This window comes from Mixophyes fleayi, chromosome 9, assembly GCF_038048845.1.
Source record: "Mixophyes fleayi isolate aMixFle1 chromosome 9, aMixFle1.hap1, whole genome shotgun sequence".
NCBI classification, from domain to species: domain Eukaryota; kingdom Metazoa; phylum Chordata; class Amphibia; order Anura; family Limnodynastidae; genus Mixophyes; species Mixophyes fleayi.
In genome coordinates this window covers 124,165,481-124,185,931 of record NC_134410.1, presented here as the reverse complement: position 1 = coordinate 124,185,931, position 20,451 = coordinate 124,165,481, and the positions used below count along the sequence as shown (strand labels likewise).

At 47.2% G+C, this 20,451-nt stretch overlaps 1 protein-coding gene across 1 annotated transcript; it reads left to right on the top strand.

The window, feature by feature from the left end:
• The first annotated feature begins 8,790 nt into the window (after positions 1 to 8,790).
• LOC142101214 (properdin-like) lies at positions 8,791 to 20,246 on the top strand. Its single transcript, XM_075185514.1, has 10 exons — positions 8,791 to 8,900; positions 10,832 to 10,982; positions 11,988 to 12,142; positions 13,406 to 13,576; positions 13,905 to 14,102; positions 15,063 to 15,236; positions 16,885 to 17,073; positions 17,983 to 18,091; positions 18,401 to 18,543; positions 19,947 to 20,246. Exons 1-9 carry the CDS (start codon positions 8,834 to 8,836, stop codon positions 18,540 to 18,542), a joined length of 1,356 nt encoding a protein of 451 aa, XP_075041615.1. The 5' UTR covers positions 8,791 to 8,833; the 3' UTR covers position 18,543; positions 19,947 to 20,246.
• The last annotated feature ends 205 nt before the right edge of the window (positions 20,247 to 20,451 follow it).

The following is a 20,451-nucleotide window of genomic DNA, read 5'->3' as shown; positions in this document are numbered from 1 at the left end:
AACAATTTTAAAATGAGCTATTGGGAAATAATTGCTTGTGCAAATCATGCACTATACCAGTACAACAACAGACACGTTTTGAACCCATTTCATGTAGTAAAAAAACAAATAGTTAATGATTTATCAAATTTATTACAAACTGCAAAATGCGTCGACAACGGATCTGCACATTGGCCGACCGTCAGGATTTTCAATATGAAAACCACTGAGAAACTGTAAGTGGAACGAAGTGGTTTTATTATTACACAGTGTCATGTGCAAGCTAATTTTTAGGCATAAATCTGCAAATATGTGTTTGTGAATGAATTTCTAGAAATAGTGGGACATGGCTCTTAGAGAAGCTGCTTAGATCAAGGTGTTTTGTTTATGTTGAACTACCCAGAGGGGGCTGGTAGATAATAGTGCACCTTGTATCATTTATGGCAGGTTGCAAACATGAAAGCCTTTGAAGATATCTCTTTTAAGACAATGAAATCTTAAGCTAGGTACACACTACACAGTTTTCATCCAATAATCGGCTAAATCAGACGACATACGACCGCTCGTTCAAAAGTCGGGTCTGTGTACAGTGACACGATGGTCAAAAGTCTGCCCAAATGGACGATTGTCGTCTCATTTGGTTGGTTGTACCATTTAATATTTTCGTTCCAATCTCGTTTCCGTTGTGTAGTGTGTTTAAACTTCCGACCGATCCACAACAGTGAGTACGAAATTACAGTCATTGCTCACGACAACATGGCTGTAAAAAGTCGCTAAAGGGACGTCCGAACTTCCCTTTATCGTCCTAAACAAGGCTAGTGTGTATGCAGTCCATGGACCGAGCGATCGGACCATCGATCGCATGTAAAATCACTCGGCATAAAAAGTTGGTTGAAATTTCTGTAGTGTGTACCCAGCTTAACACATGATTGGGAGGCCCCAGACATGCCGACTGCAGAGACAGGGTTATATGTTAATGACAAATTCAAGCTGAATAGGGTCACAGGAAAATTTCATATCATTTTCTCCAATATCACACTTACCAGAGGCGTGTGTGGTATGCAGAGGAAGGGGAACTTATGACTTGTTGTGTGGAGGTAAAATCATGTTTGTAAGTCATACTGGTGAAAGGTTAGGACAGGGTAACAAAAACCTAACTTAGAAGGTGTTTCTCCAGCAGAGTCATAAAACCCTAATTTGCATTCACATAGACCATTTTGTACTGACATCACAGGAAGGGGGGCTGTGGGCCCTGCAGCATGGGGTTAAAACCATACTTGCCAACTCTCCTGGAATGTCCGGGAGACTCCCGAAATTCGGGTCAGTCTCACGGACTCCTAGGAGAGTCGGCAAATCTCCCGTATCCTGCTACTGTCGTCCCAAAATTTTGCAGTGAATTGCGTCATTTAGGCCCCCCCCGCAACAAAATTGCATTTTCGGCGCGGGGGGTGGGGCCAAAAAGACGCGTTTGGCTGCTCCACGCCCCCTCTTGCCACGCCCCTCTCCCACAAAAACCTTGCCCAAAGTAGGTAAGTATGGTTAAAACTGCACTGTGACTGTTAGGATTTGTTCACTTTTGGGGAGTCAATCTGATATTGAAGAGGGTCCCATTTTTCCTGCTTCTCCCAGCACCAGAAACTTAATTATAAGTGAGTTATCAATTCTGTGTTTTATCCTTTTTATTTTACAAGAAACAATTGCATTATATTGTATGCCTTTTATTACCTGTTTTATCTTAAGCATTGTGGATGTATTTTCCATATTAAATTACACTTAATAAGTTCAAGTCTCTGTGTTCTCACGAATACACGCGACAGTTTGGTCCAGACGCTACATAACTGAAACGGGGAGAACATTGAGGTTTATGTTAACTCTGATTAAAGTAAATTGTGCTGGATTAATTCTAGGGAGAACCGAAGGCTTCTTAAATAAGAGTGTCAGCTCTTCTCAGGTTACTTGGGAGGCATGAGGCACCAGGTGAGTAACGGGTGTCAGGATTGCAGGTTACTTGGGAGGCATGAGGCACCAGGTGAGTTACAGATGTCAGGACTGCAGGTTACTTGGGAGGCATGAGGCACCAGGTGAGTCACAGGTGTCAGGACTGCAGGTACTTGGGAGGCATGAGGCACCGGGTGAGTCACAGGTGTCAGGACTGCAGGTTACTTGGGAGGCACGAGGGACCAGGTGAGTCACAGGTGTCAGGACTGCAGGTACTTGGGAGGCATGAGGCACCGGGTGAGTCACAGGTGTCAGGACTGCAGGTTACTTGGGAGGCACGAGGGACCAGGTGAGTCACAGGTGTCAGGACTGCAGGTACTTGGGAGGCATGAGGCACCAGGTGAGTCACAGGTGTCAGGACTGCAGGTACTTGGGAGGCATGAGGCACCAGGTGAGTCACAGGTGTCAGGACTGCAGGCACTTGGGGAGGCATGAGGCACTGGATTATCAGCAAGCTGAGAAAGTGTAGCGTTCTGCAGAGCGGAGCACTCAGGGGTCCAGGTAGGCAGACAGCCAGGAGACTGGATCAGACACAGAGGTGTAACAACTGCAGACACAGGATCTGGATATGCCACACTTTAAGTGCTGGATTGCTAGTGGTGCAATGAAATGCTGACACCGTAAAGCAGGAGGGTCAAACAAGTCAGGGGTCAAAGCCACACGGTCCACAACAATATTAGGGAGAAGACAGAGAAGAACTCACAACAAACCCAGTCTGGGTCATAAGATGAGGTGCAAAACGAGGCGCCAAGCAGATGTCAAAACCAACAAATTAAGGATTCATACACAGGAAAACCAGCAGCAGTAAAGGCAACAGAAGAACTGGCAAAGGCAGGCTTGGATAGGCCAGGGACAGGTGTTAAGCATCCCGGAGTAACGAGTTTAGCTCTGGGAGGTAGGAAAGCAGTCCAAGTACCACAGTGCACCCTTTGGTGAAACAGTGGTACTGCAAGCTGGATACATGTAAAGGCAAAGCCCAGCATAGTTCTTGGCAGACAGGAGCTGCAGGAGGCAGATTGTGACACTGAGGATGTAAACACTCAACCGGACGGAGGGAAACTGTAAAGTTTTGGTGTCAGCAATCAAATATTAATATCAGGCTAATAATGTTGACGTCAGTGCAGCGTTTAATCACTAAAGCACTGACCCCAAGTAATATGAGATGTGGAACTATCCGAGTTTCCATTCATTACCGTCAGAGTTTTAGCGATAAAAGACTGCGTTTAGAAACCTCTCATTCACGGCTGCCCGTTCTTCCCCGAGTCATTAATCGTTAACTGAGGTTCAAAGCAGCAGAATATTTGCAGAATACAGGAAAAGGTTAATAAAAGAGGAGGAAGTCCAAATGTAGAAGTAGAAAGTGACCGTGTGTTGACATATTTCTTTGGCACTGCAACAAATGATTACACAAAAATCAGTGTAGATGAATTTCTGGGGAGTTCTCTCTGACTCCTGAAAGAGTAGATCACCCACCCGGATCCCACCCAATCTTCTCAAGGGGGGTGTGATAATATATTTTGCTGCGAAACTCATCGTCACGACCACCTTCAATCTCATGTGGAGACAAATGTCACAATCCTGCATTCTGTACCATAACATCGCTTAATCTGGGGCAACTAATGGGGCCGTATTATTTGCTTATGTTTAATACACAGAGGGGGAGTAGTGTCCCCAAACAAGTATCCTGCCTAGGGCCCCCTGGGGTCTTAGTCCCAAGTACATGAGAGAACAGTCTCCCGTTAATGTGGTCACGGATTAGGGAATACCAGCACCTGACCATAATCATCATCACCCTTTATTTATATAGCGCCACCAATTCCGCAGCGCTGTACAGAGAATATTTGTCATTCACATCAGTCCCTGCCCCTTTTGGAGTTTACAGTCTAAATTCCAATTTCAGAAAATGCATTTTTACAGTTGATCCTGATTACAAACACATGTTATAGCTGTATACACAGCCGTCATCACTAGTAATCGGCACTTACACCTGACCTGCAGCTGGTGCAAGTTATACGACAGAAAAACACGTACCTGAGAGATGCCCAAAGCTTGAATCGGACGCTGCTGCGTGCGCTCCAGCTTGGCGCGCCCTTACTGTACATTGACTACGTGCATACGCCCAGTCCTCTCCCTGTTGTGCCCCTTTAACACTTCTGCCTCACAGCGCTGGGGTCATGAGTTCAATTCCCGACCATGGCCTTATCTGTGTGGAGTTTGTATGTTCTCCCCGTGTTTGCGTGGGTTTCCTCCAGGTGCTCTGGTTTCCTCCCACACTCCAAAGACAGACTGGTAGGTTAATTGACTGCTATCAGAATTGACCTTAGTCTCTCTGTGTGTGTATGTTAGGGAATTTAGACTGTAAGCTCCAATGGGGCAGGGACTGATGTGAGTGAGTTCTCTGTACAGCGCTGCGGAATCAGTGGCGCTATATAAATAAATGGTGATGATGAGGATGATTGTCTGCCCTCCTTATAGATCTCCATCCCATCTTTATCTCTCGATCACTGTTAACAACACCACCATCTCTTCTGCTCCCCAACTCCGCTGTCTGCATGTAACCTCCTCCCTCTGCTTTGTCCCCCACATTCAATCTCTCGCCCAATCCTGACGCTTCCAGCTCCGCATCATCACTTGCATCCGGCCCTTCCTATATCAGGCCACTGTAACGCCCCCTGCGGGGAAAAGACAGGGACAGACGCAACAGAAAATAACTCGCCTTGTAAACGATGGTCACCTCCAGTCCGCTTCCGATTTCCCAGCTGCGATCCGATCCCAGCAGATCCGCAGCCGCAGTCACCTCCAATCACGTCCCTCTAAGATAGAGGCAGAGGTTACGGCCGTGCCTACCAGGTAAGGGCTGTCCGAGACTACGGCAAAGGACAAGGACACGGTCAGTCCAAGCTCCTTGCCGCCTCCTCACTTTGTTCTTGCCAAGACGCGGGGGACTACAGGCACTGAAGGCCAAGACTAATCCGAGGACTAATCCCGCCTCAAGTGCCTCACACACCTGCCGGTGAGGGCCTAACCGAAAGGGGGAATCGAGCGTGATACTCACCGGGACACTCCCACTTCCGATCCGGTTCTCCTGCACCTTCCCGACTCCTGCGGTTGACAAGACACACAGCCTCCCTCTACGCTCTCCGTGAACTAAGATGGCACCCACAAACTGGACTAACTACAAACGGCGACCCGACCCTAACAACGTTCTAATGGTCGGCAACGCAACTACGTCAAACACTAGGACTAACTAAATGTGGTGCACTAACGGAGCTACTAGTTACACGCTACGGGGAACACCAGCCGGTGTTCACAGCCTAAACCGGAGGGCGGTTCCTAACCCCCTCACCCAGGTCTTACCAAGAAGCTGCCTTCTTGCTATGGAGTCACACACAGGCCCTAAGTACGGGTTCTTTAAGCCCGGCTGAGGCTCAGTAAAACAGCACACTAACCCGCGGGCCGACTGCCGCACGGAACAGCCGATCGAACTGAACCGCCCGACTGCCTGTACTCGGGTATCTCACACGTGTCCCTACGTCCGGAACCACAGGTCCACCTGCACGGAACCGGCCTTGAGGACCCTTGATCAGAACCACGGCCGCCCCTGGAACTGCCTCAAGGTGTGCTGCACTGCCACCAACTCACTCAGCCACCCCCCTTGGGTACCAGTGTGACCCCGGGGACCTAAGGGACAGGGACACTACGTGTGTCCTCCCCTGACTATGTGTATGCTGTTACTTACACTTGTCCCCACACAGCACGGGTTAGCACAGGAAAACCACAGGAAACAAGAGCCTACCTTTAATGGGGGCCTGACGTCTTGCCCCTGGACACAGTTAGAAAGCACACCAAAATACTGTAATGTAAACTACACTCGCCACACAGACAGAATAAATAGATACAGTCTACAGTACTTTGCCGCTACTTACCCGAACACACCGCTGCTAGCCAACCAGCAGGTTGCTACAGCACCACGGGAGCCTACGCTCGACCGTACCTCCTAACCACGTGTGCTCACCTCACACAGGACCGCGCCTACTCTCACGAGGCTCCTACGCCTCTACCTCTCACCACCAGGGCCTTATGCCCTACGCACCATGGGTCTCTGCCCAGCTACACACAGAGCCTTCTGCTCTGTTTCCTGGGCCTCAGCCCCCTCTCTACCTCAGGGCTCTGAGCCCACTCACTAGGGCCTTATGCCCTACTACCTAGGGGTCCTAGCCCCTGCCTGAGGCCTGTGGCCTTCCTAACTGACTGAGGGCCTTGTGCCCTTAATAGCAGATGGGCTACCAGCCCCTAACCAGGCCCTCTGGCCTTCCTATGGCCTCTAGGCCCCTAACTACCTAAGGGCCTTGTGCCCTTGTACCTCTGGGGCTCTGACTCCCCCTTTCTAACTAACAGGGGCTTGTCCCCTTTATATCAGTATACTAATGGCCTACTGGCCCACTACTTCTTTGGGGCCTAGTGCCCAGGTCCCTGGGCCTTGTGCCCCTACTTTAGAGTGCCAACGGGCCTTGTGCCCGGCTGAGCCCACGGGCCTAGTGCCCGACGTTATTGTTGAGTCTACTTACCTGCTCTGCGCAGGATACTCAACTTGACACGCCGTCTTCTGTTTCTTCCTCCGGGTCTTCCAGACCCTCCAGCCGGCGGCGCCTCTTCTCCGCTTCGGCGCTGGGTCTCCAGTTGCAGCTGGGGCGGGGGCGCTCTCAGCCCTGACAAGGGCTCCCCGCCGGCGATCTCCGCTCCGGCGGCTTGCTAGGAGTCTTCTGGCGGCAGGGTAGCTCACGGCCCTTACAAGGGCCCCCTGCCGCCGCTGCTGCTGGCTCTCTTGATGGACGTCTTGAAGAGACGTCCTCTCTCTTCTCCGCCGACGGACTTCTCGCAAAATGGCGCCACCCGGCGACTTATATAGTCGCCGGCGTGACGTCATCAGCCGGCGCGAGCGCTGATTGGCTCGCGTCGGCGCCAATCTTTTGAATGGCCGGGCGCGAGCCGCGATTGGCTCGCGCATCCGGCCGCTGATTGGCCAGCGGGGAAAGATGAGCCCTGATTGGCTCATCCTTCCTCCGCGGACGGGACCTGCAGAAAGAAAGTTATACTCACCGCCGCTGGATCGCTGGACGGGTGAGTACTTCTCCTCTTCTTTCTTCACCCACTTGCAGGGCTCAGCTGCCGGGGGACTCTTCATCCCCTTCCCGGGCACCAGGTATATCTTCAGCCCCTCCAGGGGCATAGCGATGGCGGGCACCTTCGCCCGCTTCTCGGGCACCATCTCCACACCACTAAAACCATTAACCATGCACTCATCACTTCCCGACTTCATTACTGCAACCTTCCCCTCACTGGCCTCCCCCTCTAACACCTTGTCCCCCCTTAGATCTATACTTAACGCTGCTGTGAGACTCATCTTCCTCTCCCACCACTCCTCCTCTGCCTCCCCTCTCTGCTTTGCCTTACACTGGCTCCCCTTCCCCTACAGAATCCTTTTCAAACTCCTCACCCTCACCTATAAGACCCTCTCCCACTCTTCTGCACCCTATATCTCTCACCTCCTCTCCATTCACACTCTCGTTCCCTGCCTCTCCTCCACCCTGATCACTTCCTTCCACCCCTGAATCCAAGACTTCTCCCGGGCTGCCCCCCTCCACTGGAACGACTTCCCTCGCTTCGTTAAGCTGGGTACACACTACGCTGTTTTCGTCCTATAATCGGCTCAATCAGCCGACATACGACCGCTCGTTCAAAAGTCGGGTCAGTGTGTGCAGTGACACGATGGTCGAAAGTCTGCCCAAATGGAGGATTGTCGCCTCATTTGGTCGGTCGTACCGTTTAATATTTTCGTTCCAATCTCGTATCCGTTGTGTAGTGTGTATAAACTTCCGACCGATCCACAACAGTGAGTACGAAATTACAGTCATTGCTCACGACAACAAGGCTGTAAAAAGTCGCTAAAGGGACGTCTGCTCTTCCCTTTATAGTCCTAAACAAGGCTAGTGTGTATGCAGTCCATGGACCGAGCGATCGGACCATCGGTCGCATGTAAAATCGCTCTGCATAAAAAGTTGGTGAAAAATTCTGTAGTGTGTACCCAGCTTTAGACTGTCCCCTAATTTGTGCACCTTCAAACGAGCACTTAAAACTCATCTGTTCCTCAAAGCCTACCAGCCATCCACCTAACATATCTCCATGCATGGTCGCCTCACCTCTCCTCCCCTGTCTCACTTCTCTCTCCTCATGCGATTGACCCCCCCTCCCTTTAGAATGTAAGCTCTTGTGAGCAGGGCCCTCTAACCTCCTGTCTCTCTACCTATTCTTCTCCTCCAACTCCCTGTGCAAGCTTAGTTTGGAGCTATTGACGTACTGTTATTTTTTCGTCTTTCATTCTGTACTGTTTTACCCTGTATGGTTCACTGTCTGTTTTCTGTACAGCGCTGCGGAAATCTTGTGGCACCTTATAAATAAAGATTAATAATAATTCCCTAACACACATAGATTAAAGCTAAATTTGTCAGCAGCCAATTAACCTACCTGTATATTTTTGGAGCGTGGGAAGGAACCAAGGCAAACAAGGGGACAACATACAAACTCCACATAGATAAGGCCATGGTCGTGAATCGAACTCATGACCCCAGTGCTGTGAGACAAGGGATAATCACTAAGCCACTGGGCTGACCTGCCAAACTTTCACAATACGCTTTGCTTAACATTTCTTCATTACCAACAAATAATCCCTTCCCCCTTCTTTCTAGTGGGAGGATCTGGGTGGGGTGGGGGTTAACAAACATTTTGTTAGTTATAAGAACTGATACCAAACCTTATAATAAGGACCCAAGCTTTGAATGAGAGGAACGGACGCACAATGTCTCCCCTATCGCTGCTTGTCCTTTGCACTGCGGGAATATTGGTCACTCTCCAAACTGCTACTGGTCAGTAAAATCATATTTATAGGTTATATTTACTGTATATAGTCAGATTTATTTGTTATAGCGTGTAACACTTGTGCATAACACATGCTGATATGTTGCTATGGATAGGTGTCTCTTTAGTTGATTAAGGGGTCTACTTAGCAAACTGTGATAGCCCAAAAAATTCGGAGAACTCAGCTGTTTTCACCAGAGATTGGCTATCGCAGGACGATTTATGAAGGGGTTAACACAAGAGATATCTGAGATTCCTCCTGCATTAATCTACGTTTCGTTTGCTACCGCAGTGCCCAGAGAATTATATGGGGGCTGTGATGTTAGGGATTTATCAAGCAATGGAAAGTATTGATTTTTATTTTTTGCAAACTATGGGGTCCGGTGAAGCCGGAAGGACATTGCTCGGTCCCCCGCCGGGTCAGATCCTTTGTGAATGCGCAGACTTTTGCTGACTTTTAGCACATACTTGCCAACTCTCCCGGAATGTCCGGGAGACTCCCGGATTCTGGGTCTGTCTCCCGGACTCCCGAGAGAGTATGGCAGCCTCTCGCATCTGCCCACTGCCTAGTGAAGTGCAGAATTATATCGCAAAGAGAAAATCCCGGCATTTGGCCCCACCCCCGCTGTAAATTGATGTTGGCGTAGGACTAGGTAGCAGTGCCAAGTCTCTGATTTCTCCGGCTTTAACCCCTTGATAAATTAAAAGAATAGCTGCAATGGCCAATGTCTGGAACAGCTGTTTTCTCCAGCTTAGCAAATAGACCCCTAAATATCAGTTCAGACACGTCGGTGAGGTTTTAATGATACATAAAAAGGCAATTACATTTTTTTTTATGGCTATTAAAAGTGGCAATAAAAAAAAATCACAGCATGTTATTAAATAGTCTTGTTATGAAACTATTGCACCATTTCAATGGCCTTTCTCTGAATTGCCTGTGTTTTGTAGACGTAAACATCTATTGTGATATTTCTACTTCACTTCCAGGAAGATGTTTGTTTGGTTATAAATGCATTTTGCAAAAGTCCCAAAGTCCCCCTGCAAAAGAGTTATGGCCTAATTAATGACATATTTGAGGCAGGACTGTATGGGTGAAGGGCTTATTGTTGTTAGTAACTATATAAATGTCTTGTTTTGGAGTCAGAGCCCCTCTGTACAGTCCATTTTGTAGACTGAACCAAAATCCATCAGAATGCAGCCAATCAATTCATTAGGAACTAGTGATGTCACCAATGAGCATCCTTGCTGACGATTGACAGCGAAATGCATCATTAAGGTCCCTGTCCCGCCCACCTGATAAGCTGTTGCCCATAGCAACCAATCAGATGCTAGCTCTGTTTAAAAGGGTTTTTAAGTCTTCACACGACCTTAATGCATTGGCTCGTGCACACCCTCCGGTAACTTTCACGAAAGCCATTAGTTTTTCCTATCTCGTGTGTTTCAGCCATGTCTGCCTATCAACAGGCAAAATTAGTTATCGCATACTTGCCATACTCTCCCGGATTCTGGGTGGGTCGGAGAGTATGGCAGCCTCCCGCATCTCCCCAATACCTAGTGAAGTGGGCAGAATTAAATCCAAAATGGCGCAATTCCTTGAGAATCGTGGCATTTGGCCCTGCTGTAAAATGGCGCGTTTGCGTCATTACGTAGAGGGAGCGGGCCAAAATGATGCAATTTTCTAAGCCACTTTACCTTGACTTTTCAATCTACAAGTCACATTCCCTATATATATTATTTTTTATAGTTGATATCTGCCTATAGTTGATAGCTACCTTTATAAATTGTATGCCTCTTTAGTGACGTCACTGGTCCCTAGAGGTCCCTAGCAAACTAATAGGCTGCATTCTCACAAATGTTGGTTCGACTCACACAAGATGGCTGCCCCCGCTGTATGCAGACAAGGTACAACCTTATGAGACCTGTGCTTTCTCTCCCACAGGATCAGATGATGTCCTGTGTTTCGCTGAGGTTAACGGGGTGACTGGAGGGTGCGAGGACTACCTTGGAGATGAAGTGTCAGAGCTGGATTGCTGCTTAAATATTAATAATGGCTTTAAGCAGACCAGCCAGTCCCCGTGTGAGGCCTGCCGGTACGGAAGCTGCATATAATAACTCATATTTGCCAACTAGGCCTCTGCAAGATCCAGGGGGGAGAAGGGAGCATGTGGGGGCGGAGCTTGGGGAATCACGCCATTTGGGCCCACCCCCTAAATTGTCGTCACAATTTATAGCCTATTACAGCAAGGGGCGGGGCACAGTGACGTGTGAATCGCATCATAAGCCCCGCCCACGCCACTTAGCTACTGAAGTGGCCAAGAACCGGGAGGTTTCCCGGGTCTCCCGGACATAGACGAAAATTGTGTAATTTTAGCCCTGCCCACTGCAATCGTTTTGGGTCAAATCGCGTCATTGAGGCCCCTGTCCTTCCCACTGTACTATACTAAGTGTTCTATATTCTGATCTTTCCTGACAGTAAATCGCTCATGAGAAACTTATTTCACCACCTTCGGGAGGTCAGTGTTTCCACCCGATCCAGGGGCAAATGCAGGATTTGTAAAGGGGTGTTTCCACACCACGCCACCAGTGGGCGTGACCAGCATGCGTGGGGGCGTGGCTACAATTTTAGACAGTGCTTGGCTGCTCTCCAACTCTTCCTATCCCTATAATATACAATGCTGCGTGTGCTACTGTTAGGTGCACTCAGATCTCCCTTTTCAAGCAGAGCCTTGTGAAGCGGGGGCAGGGTCCAGCCACCTCAATTATACAGTGCCCCAGGCTTGGAGGGGGTTTCCAGGCACTAGGAACCCCCCCTCGGTTTGCCGATGCGATTATTTCATCAGGTTTTGCAATTGAATTACAATTTTCCTGTTCACTGATATCTCAATATTGTAAAACAGAAGAAAATGGTCTCATTGAATGCCATCAGCGCAATTTGCGTTCAACTTAATATAAGCCCTCCTCTATCCCGCCATCTGCGTTGGATGTCCCAGCATGCCCTGCTCTCTGGCTGCCGCCACGTCCTGAAAGTGGAGAGACATGGGTTGCCTAACTGCAGTTTCTTTGTGCCGCGCTCAGAATACCTCCTTCTCTTCCAGACCTGCCAAGTGGAGCCAGTGGAGCGATTGGTCCCCTTGTACGGTGTCTTGCCGGGAAGGGGTTCAGAAACGGCAGAGAGTCTGCTTGGGGCAGGGCGACTGCGAAGGAAATGATGTGGAAGTCCGGTCCTGCTCCCTACAGGAATGCTGCCCTGGTGAGTAGTAGGAAATCCAACCAATGGGAAGCAGTTCTCTGAAAAGGTGGAGTAACCCATCGCAACCAATCAGACATTTACTATCATTTACTAAGCCATAGTGAAAATAAAAGACGGAATCTGATTGGTTGCTGTATATATATATATATATATATATATATATGAAAATATATAACTTTTTTATCTATTTTTAACAATTTATTAATTGATTTATATTATCCACCTTTACAACGCCGAGCTAGTATCACCGGGACAGCTGAGTATCAGGCGATATTTTTTGGATAAAATGCTGCGGTAAGAACATTTTTATGGCCGGCATATGCAGAGGTGAAGAGAAATTGTTGATACATACAACCTTTAATTCTCAGTGGGTTTTTTTAAGCAGCAAAAAGCACAGCAAGCTCAGTCCCAGGGGTCTATTTACTAAACTGCGGGTTTGAAAAAGGGGAGATGTTGCCTATAGCAACCAATCAGATTCTAGCTTTCATTTAGTTAGTGCATTCTACAAAATGACAGCTAGAATCTGATTGGTTGCTATAGGCAACACCTCCCCCTTTTTCAAACCCGCAGTTTAGTAAATATACCCCCAGGGCTGCTGAGGTAATGCCAAATTGTAAACTATTATTTGTTGCTCTAGATTATAACAGAAATTCCCGCACACTTTCCCAGGAGATGTTTGGGAGGTGGAAAATCTACTCTAATCTCTACTATAAAAACAGTGTGTGGTCTGTGTGTGGATTATCAGTGTTTGAGTAAACTAAGTACACAAACTAGGCAAATATAGATTAGATCAGGCCTGGCCGGCCTGTGGCTCTCAGATGTGGTGAAAATACAGCCCCCAGCATACCCTGCGAGCTACCAGCAGGAAAAGCATGCTGGGACTTGTAGTTCACCACCACACCTGGAGAGCCGCAGCTTGCCCCCTTGGATTAAAGCATAAAGGAGACCTCTCTGTGGTGGCTTTTTGTAATAGAGAGAGGCACAGAGAAGCCTTTCTGTGCTTTTCAGCCCTGCCCGTCTATCTCCAGGCAGACTGTTTATCTTTTGTTTCCCTGGGATACAACACAAAGCTGCTCTACAACTGTACCCACTATGGCATATACCTCATGTTATAAGTACATGGATATAAAGTGCAAAAAGCTTGTTTAGTAAAAGTTGCACAACTGTTCAAGTAAAGTCGCCTGAAGGTAGACTACTGCTTCCATTTATCTGGGGGGGGGGGGATAAATTTATCTGACATCTCTCTCAATTATTCCCCAACAGCAAAAGGCGGCTGGTCCCAATGGTCTTCGTGGTCTCAGTGTTCTGTCACCTGTGAGATCGGACAAAGGCAACGGACCAGACAGTGTAACGATCCCCCTCCGGTGTGCGGAGGCTCATGCGACGGTAACGCCATAGAGACAGAGTCTTGCGACACCCGCGCAGTTTGTCCTAGTAAGTAATAATAAGACAAATACATTTTTATCCAATGATGCTAGAGCACTGCCTACAGTTAGAGTTGGAACCAAATAAGCACCACCCCTGAGCAGCCCAAACCACGCCCCACAATCCAACCGAATAGCCCACTTTTGGATTAAGCTCATCCCATTTTCTTTAAGCTCCACCCGTTTTGCTATTCGGGGCGGTTGGGAGGGGCGCCCATGCTGTTCCCGCCATCTCTTGGTCTCCACCTACACTTTAATTGTGTATGTTTTAAAGAATAATTTAAAAAATGTTGTTTTTCACTTTTTTTTTTTTCTTTTTTTTACTCTTTTCGCTCCAGCTCACGGTTCTTGGGGTAACTGGGGCCTTTGGAGGGCCTGTTCATCCGGCTGCATCATAGAAGGTTCTGGAGTCTTTCCCACCCAGCCCCGCTTTCGACTGTGCGACAGCCCTCCTCCGTCTAGCAGCCCGCCGGGGAAATACTGCGAGGGAAGTAACCAAGAGGATCAAGACTGCACCACCCTTCCCTTCTGTCCTCGTGAGTCTCCGTTACACTTCAGAGAGCAAATAGCGGCTACTCACCCGGATCCCCGTGGGGGTGGGGCTTAATGACGCCGGTCATCAGGCCCCGCCCTCTGCCATGCCATGAATCGTGGCTTCACACAGCAGGGGGAGGAGCCACGGTGGCACAATGGCGTCATCTCGCCCCCTCTCACACTGGCTACCTGACCCGCAGGGGAGGTTATTAAGATTGGCTGCTATAGCCGCTAACAATATTATTTTGCATTTAGTTTTGTCAACGTTACACAACATGTGAGCGCAATGTGAATTGTTTTGCCTTGTCTCCCTTAACAGTTTTTGTGGGTTGTGAGCATTCAGCGTCAGACATGTAAAGCCCCTGGTCCTACTAGTATGAGATTGGGGGAATTATACGTGAAATCGACATGAAACACCAATATCACACAAAGGGGACATGTTTATGATTATTAATGTTCATTTATAGGGCGCCACATGGGGTCTGCAGCGCCGTACAGAACGCAAACAACAAGATAGTACAGGGTATAACAGTACAATACACTACAACTCTCAACACAGCTACTGGGGTACAAGGGGTATATTCAGCGCTGTGCCCATTAGCGTTTGTGCAACTAACAGGTTTAGAGCCACTGACAGAGGTACAAGGACAACGGAGGAGCGGAGGCAATGGGCAGAGAGCCCAAGGAGGAGGTGCGCAGTGTAGCTGGTGAGCAAACGTTATAGGAAATGAGAACAGGAGGGAAGAGGGCCCTGCCCACAAGAGCTTACAATCTAAAAGGGAAAGGGGCAGACTAACGGTTGACACATGGGGGTGAGCCAATGTAAGGGAATCTAAGTTCAAGAAGCAAGAGTGGGTTTATAGATTGGGAAGTTGGCAGCGGACTTCAAAGGATCCCAAGTCACTGACTTGAACCAATAAATCCGTTTCAAACTGCGCGCATCATTTTAAATATTTCCGCAGTGGACGGAGGATGGGGGGCGTGGCAGAAAGAATCGGAGTGTTCGGTGACCTGCGGCGTCGGACGGGTGACACAGAAGAGGTCATGCGACAGCCCAGCCCCCCGCCATGGAGGACGAGATTGTACCGGTTCTACCACCAGAAATACCCTCTGCAACACAAAAGTGCCGTGTCCCAGTAAGTGGAATATTTTTTATTCATCATGATTTATTTATATAGCGTCAATCATATTACGCAGCACCGGACAGAGATTACATAGTTATTCACATCCGTCTCTGCCGAATCAGAGCTTACAATCTAAATTCCTAACCACACACAGACTAGAGTCCAATTCTGAAAGAAGCCAATTAACCTACCAGTATGTTTTTTGGACTGTGGAAGGAAACATGAGCACCCGGAGGAAACCAATGCAGATAGGGCCCTGGTTGGAATCTGTCAGTCAGCAATGCTAACCACAGGCAAACCCAGGGGGGGGGGGGAGCAGGGGGTGTTCCTAGTGCCTGGAAACCCCCCTTCAAGCTTGGGGCACTGTATAATTGAGGTGACTGGACCCTGCCCCCGCTTCACACGGCTCTGCTTGAAAAGGGAGAGCTGCGTGCACCTAACAGTAGTGCACGCAGCATTGCCCATGTATATTATGGGGATAGGAAGAGTTGGAGAGCAGCCAAGTACTGTCTAATATTATATCCACGCCCCCATGCATGCTGGTTACGCCCACTGGCGGCGTGGTGTGGAAACCCCCCTCTACAAATCCTGCGTTTGCCCCTGTTGAGGGACATTTATGAAAACTGGAGCAAAATAAAAACTTCGTGCTGCCTATAGCAACTAATCAGGTTCTAACAGTATTTTTATTTTTTTTTGCTACTGCAATTTAGTACATGACAGGAAACATCCGATTGGTTGCTGCAGGCAACACCAACTTTGCACCAGTACTTATTAAGCTGCTATTTTAGATTATATCATAATTCACCCCTGTATATAACCATGTAGCGGTAGATTTACTAAAAAACCTTTGAAAAGGAAAAGTGGATGTGTTTGTCCATAGCAACCAATCAGATTCTAGCTCTCAATTGCTAGAATGTACTGAATGAATGAGAGCTAGAATCTGATTGGTTGCTACGAGCAACACATCCACTTTTCCCTTTTAGAAGAGTTGATGAATCTCCCCAGTAATCTCTGCAGCTCTAACTTACAATCTAATCATTTATATGAAGAAAAGCATCAATATTAAATGTTTTAATATATTACAACAATAAATATAATAAAATGTATGTAAGGAACAAAAAAACACATGGGGGGAATATTCTATCATTGAAGGATCTGAAAAAGTTCTTAAAAATGTCTGATGGAAAAATTGTGCATTTTTACACTATATTCTAGCTATTGTTGTCCCCGAAGATGTTTAATCAGTGACTAAAATCTCTCCACCGAACAGGCTGACTGGATTTTTTTGCCACGTTTAATTGTATGTAATCAATGAATTAGCATTAGCATATATTTCTTTTTAAAAAATGATTTATGTTATTAAATTCTCTTTTAAATTTGTACCTGTTTCCCACACACAGCGGTGGCGGCGGCCATTTTAGGAGATGAACCAATATTCACAAGAAACCATCCTATCCATTCACTTGGAAGCAGCGACATCACTGAATAGCTCAGGGAAATAATGAAGAGGCACTCAGTGCCTCATGACTCAGTGATGGTCCCTAGTTCCTAGTGATTTGACAGGCGGCATTGTTGGTGAATATATATCGGCTCCGCCCATAAAATGGCTGCCTCCGCTGTGTATACGCTTTAAGGCCCAATCTTTCTCTCTCTCTCGCAGTTAATGGAGAGTGGACGGAGTGGGCGGAGTGGTCCCAATGCAGTCGATTGAAAGAAGAAATTAAGTGCACCAAAAGAGTGGGGCAACAACAAAGAAAGCGAGTCTGTGAGGGGCAAGCCCACGACGGCGAATGGTGCCCGGGGGACTACCGGCAGACTCGGTCTTGCTATGAAATAGACAAGTGTCCTTGTAAGTAATTTTCATCTTATTATAACTACTGCAATATTATTATCTCTCACTAGGTGACCTGACTGACACATTTTAGAGTTACTGCTTTCGTGGAATGTCTGGCAGACTCCTGAATTTCGGGTACTCCCAGACCATGGGGTGAATTGAAGGTCAGGGGGGTCATCTATGAGCGTTTATCCCCTACTTGCCAACTTATGGCCAGTATGATCCGGGAGCCTGCCTGGGGAAGGTGGGAGTGCAGGGGGCGGGGCTCCGAAAATTGCGTCATTTTGGCCCCATCCCCATGACATAATGATGCAAAACGCGTCATTTTACAGCGGGGGGGGTGGGGGGAATCGCAGCGTTTTGGACCTAATTCTGCCCACTTCACTAGGAAGTGGGCAGATCCGGGAGATTGCTTCACTCTCCCGGGAGTCCGCGAGACTCCCGCGAAATGCGGGGGTCTCCCGGACATTCCTGGAGAGTTGGCAAGTATGGTTTATCCCCTACACCGACCCGTTGCTCTGACTATGTGCGAAAGCAGGGACACGCGCGGCGAAGCCGACCCCCGCACACGCTCAGGAGAGCAGATTGAAGACAAATCTTTTTATCAAAAATTATTTAATTAAATTATTTAATACAATTATTTTAAGTATTTTGGAGAAAAAAAATCACACAACTCTTTTGCCCTAATCCAATATTTCTACACCCGATGAACAAAATTATTGGACAAAATTACTTGCGCTGGCTGCCACGCTATATGTTGTTCACATCATTGATGTCGTAGACACTGTCCATAATAGGCACCCCAAACTTAAGATTAACCGCGGGACTTACACGTTAGAAAACATGTTTCTGTCAAAGTCTGTGACTTTGATTTTATTTAATCTTTATGTTCGGAATTCTAAAACTCTACAATATTTCTTGTAGTAAAAGGTTCCTGGTTGGAATGGAGTGAGTGGGGTCTCTGTTCTGCTCCCTGCGGACAGTCGGAGAAAACAAGATTCCGGGAGTGTTTGCCGAAGTATCCGAATTACCCGTGAGTCTTTTCATCTGCATGGGACTGCTGCTTTCCTTGGGATGTCTGTCTCCTAGCTGTGCTGCTGTCAATGTTGGCCATGTTTATCAATACGTCCGCCATCCTGGCGTTACTGGACCGGAGGGTAAGAGTGGTTGCCAATTGCGCCTACTCCGTACTCTCTATAAAGAACGCCCTCACTCTACCCTCAGTCTACGCAAACATCTGCTCCACCCCATGGTATTTGGTTTTCTTAATGGACCTGCTCTGTGTGGTCTCTTTCCGATTGCTGCATAACAATGGTTGCTGTGTTTTTTTCTCTCACTTTAGAGACTTCGTGGAAGGAGCTACGAAGCTTGTGGAAGTTTTTTTCTCAGGAACTCCCAAAGTTAAATGTGACCTGCTCAACGATAAAACCACCGGGAAGGTGGAAGAGCAAACGGAATGCAAAAACCTTCCATCGTGTACATAAGGTGAGACCTCCCTCAAAATAACAATTTCCTTTTAGTGAGGTTGCTCTATAATGCTTTACGGGCTGACTAAAACAATTTTCCTGCACTGAGGAGTCTAAACAAGGGTGAAACAGGCTGTCTGTGGATGTTTCTATGTTAACGCAAGCCAGTGTCCTATTTAACAGACTCTGCAGATAAAGCATCGACTGAAAGGGCTGTTTTATCCATGGCGTCACTCAGAAGTGGGGGCGGCAATGAAAAATAAAATATGATACCAGAGGCTGCGCCGATTCTAGGTGACGTCACTGTGTTGATTCACGGTGATGCGCGTTTTTGTTTAGTGGGTAAACCGCCATCCTGTATTTATCACCCTTGCTAAATGCAGGCATCCTCTCTTCTAAAGCAGCGTTGTGACATCATTATATCACGTGATGTCTGCGGTTCATAAAGAAAAAACAGAAATCTGCGGCTCCGCGTAGGGCAGTAACACCGCAGAAAAAAACTGCCATACTGCCTTACCGGCATATATAACCAGCAGAACTAGAGAATGAGGGGGCCCGGGACAAAAATATATCCCTCCCCCTCTCTCTCCCCAGCCTATAAAATAGTTTAGCAGAAAGAATCATCATCATCACCATTTATTTATATAGCGCCACTAATTCTGCAGCGCTGTACAGAGAACTCATTCACATCAGTCCCTGCCCCATTGGGGCTTACAGTCTAAATTCCCTAATATACACACACACAGACAGACAGAGAGAGACTAGGGTCAATTTTGATAGCAGCCAATTAACCTACCAGTATGTTTTTGGAGTGTGGGAGGAAACCGGAGCACCCGGAGGAAACCCACGCAAACACGGGGAGAGCATACAAACTCCACACAGATAAGGCCATGGTTGGGAATTGAACTCATGAACCCAGCGCTGTGAGGCAGAAGTGCTAACCACTGAGCCGCCGTGCTGCCCAAGATGTGAATAATATGAATTAATTTGTAGTATAAGAGGTTTTTGGACTTTCAGTGACTTTCAAATATCTTAAAAAAGGTTGAGGTTGATATTGTGTCCACATTACTGTATCTAAATCCTTAAAGGGCTATTGTTTTCTACTGGTTGAGTTGCTTGACTTCATTGGTTGACAAGGTTGACTCTCACGGTTTTGGCCACGGCTGAGCGCGCTGGATCAGTCATATTTTGGTTGAGCGCTTGTGTTTGGTGGATACACTGGGTACAATCATTGACTTGCAGTGGTTGAGTTGCCTGGGGTTGAAGCTCGCTGTTTACTCAGTCGTCGTATTCAAATCCCTTTCGATTAATTTTTTATGACATTTTCACATTACGGCTTTATCTTGGCTCAGACTTCATTAACCCAGGATAATTGTTGTTTTATTGATAACGTCATATTTGATGTCATTTTCTCTTTTCCAGATCTCACTGTGTATCTGACGTCATTCCTTACACAACGGTACTATCAGTGTTAGGTCCATTATTTCTTTTCATTGTCCCGCACCAATATACCTGAGGACGTTCTGTATTGTGCAACTGATGACCTACAGTGTAACGACGTAAGAAGAGCGTGGAGTACTAATACTAGTACATATACTATATGTGTAAAAACAATTACAGTGTTCGTAGCTTCATGTAATAAATATTTCTCTGCTTTTGTCATGAAAAGTCATATTTTTATGGTGAGCTATTCTTAAGCAATATAAAGAAATGTGATGCAAATATGTGTTGTGTTTATATTATTCTGCCCCATATAAATATAAGAACTATTATTATTATTATTCAATGTTTTTCTGCAGAGAATGCACTTCCATAATCTATCCTGGGATCGTCCATGGACAAACTCTAGGCATATTCACCCAATGGACTGATAGTTGTTTGGATTTTGATCCCTTCGTTTGCTTAATTCTAATCCCCACTTTTGCTC

Bases quoted from the DNA above. Each gene is read 5' to 3' on its own strand.
- LOC142101214 (XM_075185514.1), top strand. From the start codon at position 8,834: ATGTCTCCCCTATCGCTGCTTGTCCTTTGCACTGCGGGAATATTGGTC. The intron at 12,143-13,405 runs GTGAGTAGTAGG...ATTCCCCAACAG, and splicing joins CCTACAGGAATGCTGCCCTG to CAAAAGGCGGCTGGTCCCAA. The intron at 17,074-17,982 runs GTAAGTAATTTT...TATTTCTTGTAG, and splicing joins TGAAATAGACAAGTGTCCTT to TAAAAGGTTCCTGGTTGGAA.